General features: G+C 51.7%; 1 protein-coding gene across 10 annotated transcripts in view; it reads left to right on the top strand.

Moving 5' to 3' along the window:
* Positions 1 to 8,236: 8,236 nt before the first annotated feature.
* Positions 8,237 to 13,910, top strand: part of Tcf7 (transcription factor 7, T cell specific) — a 36,857-nt gene continuing 31,183 nt past the window's right edge. For 6 of the 10 annotated variants that reach the window (XM_030245771.1, XM_030245772.1, XM_030245767.1 and 3 more), the window contains exons 1-3: positions 8,237 to 8,692; positions 8,842 to 8,908; positions 9,374 to 9,498. In XM_030245771.1, coding sequence (XP_030101631.1) covers positions 8,441 to 8,692; positions 8,842 to 8,908; positions 9,374 to 9,498 — 444 coding nt within the window. In that variant the 5' untranslated portion in view covers positions 8,237 to 8,440. Of the gene's footprint in view, positions 8,693 to 8,841; positions 8,909 to 9,024; positions 9,067 to 9,373; positions 9,499 to 9,856; positions 9,876 to 11,700; positions 11,720 to 13,910 lie in introns of those variants that run through there. The other 4 variants (NM_001313981.1, NM_009331.4, XM_030245775.1 and 1 more) reach the window with 4 other exon arrangements.

Here is a 13,910-nt window from a genome sequence, read left to right as displayed (position 1 = left end):
CTCAAGTAATAAGATTACAGACATGCACCACATGGGGATCAAATCTGAGCTTTGTACACGCCAGGTAAGCATCCTCTCTACCGACTGAGCGACATCTCCGACCCTTCCTTCCCTTTTCCTCCCTTTCTCTCTTGAGACAGCGGCTTGCTCTATACCTAAAACTGTCCTTGGACTTGCTATACACACCACACTGGCTTTGAGCTCAACACTTTCCCACATCAACCTCTTCTGTAGCTGGAGTCATGGACCTGTGTCTCCACGGTGACAGGCCAGTGTCCAGCTCTTGATCAAGAGGCAAAGATAGTGACCAGCAGATAAGGGGACTCACAGGAACCCAACCAAGAGCCTGGGATGACCTGCCTGGCTTCAGTGCTCAGGGCCGTGGGAGCTCTGTAGACCTGCAACGGTGAGGGTGCTTTTGGATTAGGGCCTTAAAAAATACAAAGGCCTCTCAAACACCATAGAGATACCAACTAGCAAACTGGGATGATATCACAGTACACTAGTACCTCTGTGCAGTGGCTACATCCTCTGGTGGCAAACATGTATTAACCACCAAACTATGCATGGATCCCATTGACAATCAGAAAAGGCAGAGATGAACGTTCCACTAAAGTCAGTGAGATAGCCCAGCCAGCAATGACCCTTACTCTCTATACATGGTGACTGGAATTCAATCCTGGAGACCCAGAGAATGTGAAAGAATCAACTCCATAGAGTTGTTCTCTGACCTCTGAGTGTGCGTCATAGTACACACACACACACACACACACACACACACACACACAAACGATAATGATGAGGATGGTGATGATGATGGTGGTGGTGATGATGATGATGATGAGTTCAATTCCAAGAACCCACACTGTGGAAGGAGAGAACCGATTTCTGCACAGGTCTCCACATTTGAACAGTAGCACTGGCTCACACACAAAAAATAAATAAGTAAACAAATCTAATAATAATAATAATAATAAGCCAGTGCAGTGCAATGATTTTTTTTAAATGACAGGTTCTACCTCAAAAAACAGAGTGTGGGGGCTGGTGAGATGGCTCAGTGGGTAAGAGCATCCGACTGCTCTTCCGAAGGTCCAGAGTTCAAATCCCAGCAACCACATGGTGGCTCACAACCATCCGTAACAAGATCTGACTCCCTCTTCTGGAGTGTCTGAAGACAGCTACAGTGTATTTACATATAATAAATAAATAAATCTTAAAAAAAAAAAAACAGAGTGCAAGGAGAAAACCAAAACATGAACAATTGTCCTATGACCGCACAGCATGGTACCTCCCCTGGTAGAAATAATAAAAGAATAATGATCTGGGGGGAGGGCGGGCTTGACACAGGCTAGAGTTATCTGAAAAGAGAGAGACTCAATTGAGAAAATGCCTCCGTAATGTCTGGCTGTAGTTAATTAGTGATTGATGGCGGTTGGGGGGGGGGGGGCAGCCCACTGTGGGTGGTGCCATCCCTAGGCTGGTGCTTCTGTGTGTTCAATAAGAAAGCAGGCTGAGCAAGTCATGGGAAACAAGCCAGTAAGTAGCACTCCCTCCATGGCCTCTGCGTTAGCTCCTGCCTCCAGGTTCCAGCCCTGCTTGAGTCCCTGTCCTGACTCCCTTTAATGATGGACTATGATATGGTCCAATGTGTAAGCCAAATAAACCCTTTCCTCTCCAACTTGCTTTTGGTCATGGTATTTCATTGCAGCAATAGAAACCCTAACTAGGACTGGTGGGAATCCAGAACAATTGATAGAGTGCTTGCCCAGCAAGCATGAAGTCCTGGGCTCACTCTCAGTACCACGTAAATGAACTGTGGTAGGGTGGGTCTGTAACCCTGTATTCAGGAAGAGTGGGAGGTGAAGGTCATCTTTGGCTACTCAGTCAAAAAAAAAAAGAAAAAAGGAAAAAAGAAAAAAGGAAGATCTAAAGCTGGGATGATGGTTCACACCTACAAGCCAGCTTTTGGGAGGTTAAGGTGGGAAGGATGCAGATTTCTGGTCAGCCTGGACTTTATAGTAAGTTCCAAGTCAGTGTGAGTTCAAAAGGAGAGCACTGTCCACATCAAACAGACAGACAGACAGACGGGCAAATATCTAATGATTTCTCTTGTCTCGTGAGCATTCTCTACTTCAGGGGCCTGAGCAGCTCAAACCAGTATTGATATGGGTGCATAGTCTTGAACTTGATGGCAGCTCCCACATCCAGGCAGGAGCTTGGATAATTCTGGCCCCAGAGAACACAGAGGAATTACTGGAATTTGCTTGTTAAGTCCTTGGTAGGCTGGGGACCCAGGCACAGGCCTGGGCCTATTCAGTTCTAGGATGATCAGTGTGCATGGCAAACACACCAGACTTCCCGTGCTGTCGATGACCCAGGTCATTCCTTCTGGTGAGTGAATTTCAGGTCCACTCATTAGGAATCCAGCATGGGATTTGGCTGTGGGAAATAGTGGTAAGAGGCTCTCGGAACCTGTAGGACAGATTCCTTAATTCCCCCTTAGTTCTGGAGGGTTTCATTAGTACAAACTACATAGCTAAAATAGCTGTATTGTTTAGTTTGTTTTGTCTTTGTGTTTTTCGAGACAGGGTTTCTCTGCATAGCCCTGGCTGTCCTGGAACTCACTTTGTAGACCAGGCTGGCCTCAAACTCAGGAACTTGCCTGCCTCTGCCTCTGCCTCCCAAGTGCTGGGATAAAAGGTGTGTGCCACCACTGTCCGCCCTTGTTTTTTTTTTTTTTTTTAAAGATTTATTTTATTTATATGAGTACACTGTAGCTGTCTTCAGACACACCAGAAGAGGGTATTCCATTATGGATGTCCGAGAGCCACCATGTGGTTGCTGGGAATTGAACTCAGGACCTTTGGAAGAGCAGCCAGTGCTCTTAACCGCCAAGCCATCTCTCCAGCCCCCCCCCTTTTTTTGTTTGTTTTGTTTTTAAGATTTATTTATTTATTTATTTATTATATGTAAGTACACTGTAGCTGTCTTCAGACAGCTACAGTATGTATAGGGCATCAGATCTCATTACGGATGGTTGTGAGCCACCATGTGGTTGCTGGGATTTGAACTCAGGACCTTTGGAAGAGCAGTTAGTGCTCTTAACCGCTAAGCCATCATCTCTTTACCACCACCCTACCCCACCCTTGTTCTATTTTTCAAGACAGGGTTTCTCCATACAGCTTTGGCTTTCCTAGAACTGGCTCTGTAGACCAGATTGGCCTTAAACTCACAGAGATCCACTTGCCTCTGTCCCCTGTGGCTGGGATTAAAAGTGTGTGCCACTACCACCTGGCTGCTTTTTAAAGACAGGTCTTTTTACATTTCCTGACCTATTCTTAAACTTACTACGTACCTCATGCTAGTCCTGAACTGTCTTCCTGCCTCAGCCTCCCAAGTGCAGGGACTATAGCATGTTTTCTCAAGCCATCTTTCTTCATTTTCCTTATAATTATTTTAAAACACACATGCACACTCACACACATACACATTTGTTGTTGTTGTTTAAGGCAAGATCTCATGTATCCTAAGCTGACCTCCTACTGGCTATGTAGCCAAAGATGACCCTAAATGTAAACACACACACACACACACACACACACACACACACACACACACCTTAGTATTTATTATCTGTGTATAGGTTTTTGACTGCACGTATGTCTGTGCACCATGATCCTGTTTGATGCCTGCAGAGGTCAGGAGAAGATGTCAGATCTTTTGAGATTGGAGCTGGACAGTTGTAAGCACAGATATATGAGTGCAGGCAGGGAACCAAACTGGGGTCCTCTCAAATAGCCCGTTCTTTTAACCAGTCCTCACATGTTTAAAAACGCGCGCGTGCGTGTGTGTGTGTGTGTGTGTGTGTGTGTGTGTGTGTGTGTGCATAGGCCAGGGGACAATCTCAGAGGTCATTCTCAGGCACCATCAGCCTCCTTAGGGACAAGCTGTCTCTTCAGTCTGGAAGTTCACCAGGTAAACCAGAGTGGCTGACCAGAAAGCCTTAGTTTCTGGGGTGCTGGGAACTTGACTTATGCTTAGCCAGCACTGCACCAACTGAGCTACACCCCCAGTTCTTCATCCTTCCCTAGGAAGGGAAACATGGCTCTGGGACTTGCTGCTACATCCCTAGGCAGCTGCATCGTGCCTCTGTACCACTGCTGTCATGTGTGCTGCACATGCCACACACACACACACACACACACACACACACACGAGAGAGAGAGAGAGAGAGAGAGAGAGAGAGAGAGAGAGAGAGACAGAGAGAGACAGAGAGAGAGAACGCACACGGCTTCCAGAGAGTTTCTAGGAATAAAACTCAATCTGCCTCAGGGACTGTGGTGTCCAGCAGCTCTGTGTGCGGAGAGTTCACCCACAGGGAAGAAACCTGCCCAGAGCCTGCAGCCACCCTTCAGGCAGTCGTGGCAAGTCCTGACAGGATGGCAAGTGGGCTGGCAGGCCAGAAGAGGGCTGCTCTCTGCCTGCTCCTGAGTCTCTCTCTGCTGTAATTTACTCAATCCATCTGGGGCTCCTTTGAGCCATTTTCTGGAAATGCCACATTTCAAGGATCTCCCGGTTAGGAAAGGTCAGGGAGTTCACGGGGGCCTTTCATGTTAAAGGGACTTGAAAGGAAGGAGAGGAAATGTGGATTTTCAGCCTTAGCTATGATTAAGTGGGCTCAGGCCATGAGAACGGTCGGATGATTTACATGGCATTACATGAAGAGCCAATTAGCCTAACAACTTCCGAAAAATATCGAGCTGGAGAGCACCCATTTATTAGTGTTGGAATGTGCCAGGCTTTGTGCTGAGCGCTTTCCTGGGAGACAGTGACTCACCCCGTCGTATGCTGGTATAAGGGAGATGCAGGCCCAGATGGCCAGCCATTCCACCCGTGAGGATGGATGCTGGAGCTGAGGCCAGTGACCTGCCCTAGGTCCCATGGGGGGAAAACCTCTGGAGCTTCCTTCCTCCAACTGCAGAGCCTGGAGGGTTCCTTTTATGCCAGCCTAGGGAGGACCGGCAAGTTCACCGGGCTCATTTGCATAACAATAGGCCTACCACCTGTGTCTCGAGCCACAGAAGACTTGGCTCTCCCTAACAACTGGTCTGGTCCTCCAACTCTCTGGGAACTTCCAGGGGAGTAGCCACCAAAGGGCTTGGCCACTGGAACACATCATTCTGAAAGATCTGTCACCGCTCTGAGACCGGATCCTCTGTAGTGAGCCCAGGGCTGACCGTGAACGTCTGGGCCTCCTGCCTGTATCTGCTGAGAACTAGAACTGAGAGGGTGGTGTGTATGAGCCGCCATTCTCAGTTTATGTGGGATCAAGCCCAGTGCTTCACACACGCTGGGTAAGCATTCTGTCAACTGAGCCACGCCCCCAGCCCTCTAGTCCTCCATAGCCCCTCCGTGAAAGAATAATCACCCTTCAAAACCAGGTTTAGTAATTTTTATTACTGATAGCTAGTTCCTCAGTATGTCTGCATGTGTCACACAGCAGATAAGTCCCTTTCCAGCACTCAGGAAGCAGAGGTAGGCAGATCTAAGGATGAGGCCAACATGGTCTAGAGAAAAATGACTTCCAGGAGAGTCAGGGCCGCACAGGGAAACCCTGCCTTGATATGGGTCGGAGAAGCCTCTCAGCGTCTCAGGGGTCGGACTGGGATATGAGCATGGCAGTTAGGTGTTGGGTCTGGGGACTGACCACCAGGAGCTGGAAGCTCAGCTCAGCACCCTCATTTTGAAGCTGTGACACCTTGGGTGACTCAAACAACCTCTCTGAGCTTCAGTTTCCTCATTAGTAAAATGGGGACAATTGTCCCCATATCTCAGAGTTTAGTAACGATTAAATTAGGTGATGTGTGTGAAGCTCCGATGGATGCTGGCAGGCTGTAATCGCCTAGTGTATGAGGTCATCATCTCTCCGGTGATGGTTACAGAACTGGTGCTGGCTAGGCTTCTGCTGCTGCTTCTATCTATTTATTTATTTTTATTTTTCTTCAGATAGGATCTCACTATGTAGCCCAGACTGGGTTAGCTCTCCAAACCCTGGGGGTTTTCCACACCAGATGAATCTCACCTCCACCTCTCTCCCACTCCCCACCCCTAGGCCTCTCAGCCCATTCCGGGTCTCTCGACCTCCTGTGCCTGCGCTCCTTCCTGTTCTACCATCTTGTGGGAGTTTACATCAGCTGCTACGCAGCGAGCCTTTACACTATGCTCAGTGTGGAAGCGGAGGCAGAGACTCCATCTATGCCACCCCCGCCCTCCCTATCCACAAGCTCCTTTTCTCCCCTCTTGCCTCCCCCTCACTGCTCATCCTCAGGGGGTGAGGCTTGGAGCCAGGATGCCCCAGGGCAGTGGATCCCAGGAAGGGGGGTTTTCACAGCTCTATAAAGTCATCCAAAGAAACCATCCAAAGGTGGGAAAGCTAACAAATCAGGAAAAAAAAATATTTTCTCTTGCCAAATAAAGGTATATATATATATATATATATTCACTAACATTTGAGGATAGGCTACTTCTGCACCAATAAAGCCGAAAGGCCTTGTTCTTTGATAAAAGGGCAATACCAAGCTGGGGAAAAAAATTACCCTGGAGGGCAGAATCACACCTCCCCAGCCCTGACTTTTCTTCAGAAATTCGACCCCCAATGACCTGTGTCAGTTGAAACTTCATGGTCTGCCAACTATCATGGAAGCGACATTGCCAAAGTTGGAGTCGTTTATAAACACAGGAGGATCTGCTGCGCTTTGGCTTAGGATGATCTCAATTTCTGTGCAATTTTCTCAGAGAAGTGCTCACCCCAAAGTTAGCCGGGACAACCTCGGAGCTGAGGTCGTAGGGGGAGGCCTCGCCCCTGGGCCCTTCTTCTCCTGTAGGCTTTCCATTGGAGCCCCTGCCCTGCCCCCGAATCTAGAGAAGATGGGGTCAAAATCAGTAGCAAACTGGCACCTGCGGAAGAAGGACTTTAGAGGTGCCAAGGGCGGGTTCTGCACCGCATCTCTATTGCCAAGCTCAGCATTAATGGCCAAGCCCCCCATCGCTGAGAAGGAGGTGAAACGGGCATCCCGGCTGGGAGCTGGAGGACTCAGAAGCCCCGCTGGCAGGGCGCTGATAGGATCTGAGCGCTGAGAAGCAAGGCCTGGTCTCTTTGATCCTCCGCCAGGCAGGCTGGGCCTGGACCGGGAGGGGCGGTGCGGCTGTCTTCCGGCCGGCTTTGCGCCGCTGCCAGGGGTCCTGTGGGGCCGGGAGTCGGAGAGGCGGCCAGTGTCCTCCTTCACAAATTACCCACTGTTGTTTCAACTGCTTTCCCAAGAGGTGGAAGAGGTCTACATTGACTCCAACACCGAAACGTTCTTGAGGCGGAGGTGTGCGACCTTCAGTTTACTGCATGGCTATCCAAAGGGCCTAGTGTCTTACAGAAACAGTGATCGGTCGTGGTGAATTCGATGCTGGGTGCCAAGGAGATGCCACTGAAGACGCGGCCTTAACTAGCGTCTGAGTCAATGGGCTCCGGATGCAACTTCCCAGACTGAGCAGCTGCCTAAAGACCCCAAGAGAGAATTTCGTGACCCATGTGGCCGCCGGAAGTCTCAGTTCCTGGACAGCAGGTTCTAAGCGTCGAACTTAGTTGAAAAAGTCATAGCGGGCTGGAGAAACCACGTGAGTGGCCACGATCCTTCCTCGCCTCGAGCCACCACATGTCATATATTTATAGTGTTTGATTTGCACATGCAACAACAGGCAGGAGCTCAATAAATGTGTGAGGCGCTAATGCTTGTGTCTATGTAAGCAGGCTGTCTGGAATAAGGTCCCTAATCGGCACAGGGATGATCAAAAGGGCAGGTGTTTGTGTGTGTGTGTGTGTGTGTGTGTGTGTGTGTGTGTGTGTCAGGGTCCATCTAGTATCCCGGGGACGTAAGAAGCCTCCAGATTGAGCAAAGGACGCTGTTCACACCAAGGTTCCAAGTCATCCACAGGTTCCACCGGTCTAAGGAACCACCTTCTCCGCAACTTGGACGCAAGTTGTGGCTGTATGATAGTTAAGGAAATGGAGTTCCAGAGTTTAGTAATGGATTTCAGGTTAGAGAATAGCTGGAGAGCGAGCCCTTTAAGATTATTCCCAGTGGGCCTGTCCCGGTCTCTCCAGGGAGGGGAGGGCGGGGCCTGGGACGTTAGCCCCTCCCACCGCGGCCCCGCCCCGGCGCCCGCCCCGCCCCCGGCTCGCTGCCCGCGGTGCCTTTGATGTTCCGACCCGCCGGCTCCCAAAGCTGCTGTGCCCCGCGCCCTCGCCCCGCGCCCACTGGCCGCTCAGGCGGAGTCAGCGTGCGCTCCGCCCGCCGCGCTCCGGGCTCGGAGCCCCGCACCCTGGGCTCGCCGCCTTCCCGGCCGGCTCCGCGCCCCGCACCCGGCGCCCCGGCGGGCGCAGCGCACCATGCCGCAGCTGGACTCGGGCGGGGGCGGCGCGGGCGCAGGCGACGACCTCGGCGCGCCCGACGAGCTGCTGGCCTTCCAAGACGAAGGCGAGGAACAGGACGATAAGAATCGCGACAGCGCTGTGGGCCCGGAGCGGGACCTGGCAGAGCTCAAGTCCTCACTGGTGAATGAGTCCGAAGGCGCGGCCGCAGGCGCCGGGGTCCCGGGTCCCGGCGTCCGAGTACATGGAGAAGCCGAGGGAGCGCCCGAGGTGAGCCCGGCCCGCTCCTCCCCGGAGGACCTCGTCCCGAGTTGGTAGCGTGCGGACCCGCCCCCCCGCGCCACGGTCCTCGTGGGTCCCATCTCTGGAGCCCCTCCTGTTCCCTCCGCTCCTCATGGCCCCTCTGCTTCGCTCTGCAGGCCCTGGGACGGGAGCACACTTCGCAGAGACTTTTCCCGGACAAACTTCCAGAGTCCCTAGAGGACGGTGAGTTTTTGCGCGGCTGGGGAAGAAGGCGCTAGAACCGGGGGTGGGGGTGTGGGGGGCGGGTTTCCCGGGCGCCGCTGAGCTGGAGTCACTTCCGGTGCCCTGACCTTTATAGGAGTAAACAGACCCCCGCCATCTCCGCCTCCCCTCCAGCCCAGGTGACTGACTAATCCTTTGCCTTGAGGAGCAAGCCTTGGCTAAGGTTCCCAAGCAGGAGGGTGGGGTAGGGAGTCAAGTCCCGGTCGCGAAGTGGAGGTCTGGACTCGGGGGTCTTTCCTCAAAAACTTGCCTTTGCGGATATTTCCACCCGTTCGGAGGTCGCTGTTCCCTGTCAAGTCACGAACTTGAAGGGGACCCCTTGGCAGGGTTTTTTTTTTTTTTTTAACCCCCCTCCGGAGCAGACAGCCTTCAGTCCTTAGGAGCAGCTGGCTGGGCTGGTGTCTGACCCAGCTGTGGTTTTTCCAGGCCTGAAGGCCCCGGAGTGTGCCAGTGGCATGTACAAAGAGACTGTCTACTCTGCCTTCAATCTGCTCATGCCCTACCCACCGGCCTCCGGAGCAGGGCAGCATCCGCAGCCTCAACCCCCGCTGGTAAGTGACCGAAGCAGTCAGGCCCTGTAATGGGGCTGGCTACCTACTTGACCACACAGGTGATGCTTGGACAAAAAAGGACTTCTCTGCCCAATTCCTAGATGCTCTTGCCCAGTTAACATCCAGAGGAGTCTGACCCAAAAGGAGATCTCTGAAGGAGCGCCCCGGCTCCAGTCTTTCTCACTTGCTTTTGACCTTTGTCTTCCCAACTTGCTCAAGCAGGTGCCTGTGTTGGCCCACGGTGGGGTTGAAAACGTTTTTGAGCTGAGCCCATGCCATTCCCTAGCGTGATGTGCATGCTCTGAGCTAGAGCTCTGTGGTTAGCTTTTTTTTTTTTCCTTCAGAGAAGCGAGGGAACTCGGGTGTGAGAAGACTGGGTAAGAGACCTAATCTTTTCCGTTGCCCAGTTCCACTGTGTCCTGACTGCCGTGTATAAGTCCTTGCCGAGGACCCATGCCACATGGTGTAGGTTTTGAGCGGGCTGGGCTGCTCTCGCACACACAAGGAAAGGTTTGCTAAATGTAGGACAGATCAGGGTGTTGGTTAGGGGTCAGCAACGTGAATCAGTGTCAGGCTTGGCGACACGGCTGTATTCATCATGAGCCATGGCTTTGGCCCTTCAAGGCAAGCAAAGTGTGAAGGGCTGGTTCTGAGCTGGGTAGCAGCCAAATATGACTTTTGAAAAGTTCTGGGGTTCCTGAAAACTACTGGGATTCCAGAGTGTCCTCAGTCAGGAGTTAGGGTGTACAGGAAGCATGGAGGTCTGTTGGGTGTCGCCGTGAGCCCAGTGCAGGTTGGAGCCCCGGGGTAGAGCCTTGGATGGCGAGTGGCAGACCCATGCAGAAGGCTCCCCGGTAGGGGGCTAGGATAGGGAGTCTAGGCCTCTTAGCCGAGGGAGACCTGGTAGTCTTTAGAAGTGGACTCCATTCTTTACCTGTAAGCTGTGTGTGTTGACAGAATGGTCTGTTTGTCTGTCTGCTTTTCTGCTCTGGGATGGCTTCTGTCTGTCTGTCTCTGCCTTTCGGCTCTGGGATGGCTTGGTAGATGAGGTGCTTCTCTTGTATGTAAAGAGGTGGCTGGCTCCTGACACTGCCACTTGACAGTGCCACATGCTCTAGATAGAGACTTGTGCCCTGTACAAACAGTGCTTAACCAAGATAACCTTTTAAAATCCCCTAATGGGTGTAAAGCCATCTGGGGGTCAGTTGGCAGAACCTACCCCTTTGAAGTCACTGGCAAGCATTGTCTGGGCTGAGACTAGGCTCACTGCGGTAGCCATGATGAGACAAAAGGCAGAGCCCCCAGAACCTTGCTGGCAAGGTGGATGTTCAGGACTGTCCAGCCACACGGGGAAAGGGCAGTGTGGTTTGGAGGTTTACTCACAGATTTAGCCAGAGACATAAGCTGCCCAGAGCTGCCGGAGGTGGGCATGAGTTAGCGGTGTGACTGTTCAGCCTGAGGGTAAGGGTGATGGATCTCAGGGAGGTCCAAGAGCAGGAGAATGGTGGGTTCCCACAGTCAGGACCATAGTCACCTAGTTTAGGGCTCTGCATATTTTGCTTTGGGGGTCCTTCTCAAGCTACAACAGATGAATAACTACACGTCACTGTCCCCCTGCCCTCCTTCTCAGCCACTGCCCTCATCACTGCCTTCTGGTAACATGGGAGAGGGAGAGTAGGCTCTGGTACTGACTTTCCTGGCCATGGTATCAGCTGCTGAGCAGAATAAGAAACAAAGACAGAAGCAGGGGCTTGTGCTGGAGGGGTGCTGGGTTAGGGACATAGATGTGTAGGAATGCAGAGAGACTATTCGTTATATATGTGTGTGTGTGTGTGTGTATGTGTGTATATACACAAGTGTGTGCATGTGTGTAATGTATATGAGGGCAAGCACACCCCGAGGATAACTGAAGTTGGCTCTCTCCGCTGTGACATGAGTTCTGAGGCTGGAACTCACCATCAGGCTTGCACAAGTCGGTTTAGCTGCTATGCCGTCTTCCTGGCCCAAGAGAGAGTCTCTAGCAAACCTGAGAGACCGCGCAGCAAATAAAGGTCAAAAAAGTAAAAGTAGCTGGCAACTCATGAAGGACTGTGGGTGTTCCGAAGATAGTTTGGTTTTACAAAGCAAAGTTGGGTCATCCCATGTTTGTGGGGAGCACATTGTCACCTGACTTCAAGGCTCACACGTGGTCCTGGGAACGACACCCTCATTCTCTTAACAGGTAAGGAGTGTCTTGCAAGGACCTTGGGTGCAGGGAATCTCTTGCCCAAGCTGAGCCTCTCCCACACTTCCTCTGTAGAAAGACAGGCAATATGCCGGTCATCCCTGCCTATTGGCCTTGGAGCTAGGCCTCCGCTCTTTGCTCAGCCTGGCCTAAGGGCATATAGGAGATCAGCAGTTATGCTGAGATGCCAAAGGCCAGTGGGTAGGCCTTCCTATGTACCAGGGAAAGTCTGCTCCAGGGACCCTCTCTGCCCTGTCAGTGGGATGGCCACATGGTTACATCAGAGACATCTATCTAAACAGGTCAGCTTGAGCCTGGCCCAGAGCAGTGAGCCACGTGACCGACCATAGCCACCTGTCCCAGAACGTGGACTCACCCTTCCCTGCCCAAGTGGACTTTTTGGTATCTGGTTTCCTTTACACCTTCTCTGGGAACGGGAAATTGGTCAAAGTTGACCCCTTAACTGGTGAGGTGGGGTATCTCCTGTAGGCTTGTAGGCAGTTAGTGGCCTAGGCCAATCGCCATGGATGTGTGAAGGTTTTTTGGTTTTGCGTTCATTCATGTATGTGTGCATGCATGAACAGGAGAGTTGTTTTCCTCCCTCCAGCGTGTGTGTCCCAGGGATCACACTCAGGTTGTCTTCTCAGGCTTAGCATCAGGTCCCTGTGTGCTTTTTATCTTCTTTCCTCTGATTTGAGACTCAGAACATAACTGGGGTACGGAAGGAGGGGGCCTAGCTGATGCGCTAGGCTGGGTGCTGGGGGCAGGTGCTGGCGTGAGTGAGGTATTCTGTAGGGAAACTCAGGCAAGAGGCTTTGCATGACAGTGTGATCCCAAACAGGACAGAGACAACATGAGTCTTTGGCCTCTTCTGTGGGCTCTTGTTGGAGCCTATGATCTGAAAGGCTTAAGAGCCCTTAAACTCCAGATGAATGTGATTCAAATGGTAATATCCAGACCAGATAGACAGGGCAGCTTAGGGGTTGCAGGTAGCTGAGAATGGAGCAGAGGGGTGATTGCTAGAGGCTGTGGGGTTTCTCCTGGGGAGAAGAATATGTTTTTAAGTGAGATCATGGTGACTATTGCGCTACCTTACATACAGCTACTAAAAGCCACGGATTTAGACACTTTAAAATGGTGTATTTTATGGCATGAGAGTTATGTCTCAACCTTTTGGGGGTTTTTTTTGGTGTTTTGTTTTGTTTTGTTTTTCGAGACAGTGTTTCTCTGTGTAGCCCTGGCTGTCCTGGAACTCACTCTGTAGACCAGGCTAACCTCGAACTCAGAAATCCGCCTGCCTCTGCCTCCCAAGTGCTGGGATTAAAGGTGTGCACCACCACTGCCTGGCTGACTTTTTGTTTTTAAACTGAGGCTTTTGGCCATGGCAGGGGCCACATTTCCCTGTCCCTAGTCCCCACAGCTCTCTGCTACTTGACTATGTGTTCCAGAAGGGAGACACAGGACTCACGCAGGGGCCCGAACTATTAGGCTCCCGTCTGTATTCCTGGGTTGAGGTCTAGGCTGAAAGCCATGCAGTGAACCCTTAAGGGAGCAGGGGAGAGGGGTTAAGCAGGACTCCTGGGAGCCAAGGAGGGGACTCCTGTTGCCTTGGGGGCTGTCTGTCAGAGCTGGGTGAGTGTCAGCCTTCCTCCCAGAGAGGAATTTGCTATGAGTCTTAATGGTAGCTGGGCACCAGTCTAGAGCATAATGAAATTGGTTAGGAGTTTAGAGTTTGGCTCCAGGATGCCATGTGACCATAAGCAGGGTTATTTCTGGAAATGCCCATTTATTTTAGAAGGCCCATCTATGGGTGTGCTAGGCAGAGCTGGCCCCCTGCATGGGCCGTGAAGGATTCCAGTGAGCAGTGTTGGAAGCTGCTGGTTCAACTGATGAAGACAAAGAAGGGTCCAGCATGCACCGGGGCCTCCCTCTGGACAGCTGTGTCTCCAGATACATCCCAGATCTTCTGTACTTCACTTTGTCATGCCATCCACCCAGTATCCACACAGATGTTGTCTTCTAGATGGCAGGATGCCTCCTCCAGGGTCCCTTGCCTCTCTCTCCCTCCCAGACAACCACACAGTAGTGATAGACCTTCTTAGGAACTTGAGTCAGGGTCAGATGGCATCTCTTGCCTGGAAACACTAGGGTCTCCACTGTTCTTGGAGAAAAGTCTATGCCATCTACC

The sequence above is a fragment of the Mus musculus genome, chromosome 11, assembly GCF_000001635.26.
Source record: "Mus musculus strain C57BL/6J chromosome 11, GRCm38.p6 C57BL/6J".
In the NCBI taxonomy this organism is placed as follows: domain Eukaryota; kingdom Metazoa; phylum Chordata; class Mammalia; order Rodentia; family Muridae; genus Mus; species Mus musculus.
This window is presented reverse-complemented; position numbering and strand designations above follow the sequence as displayed.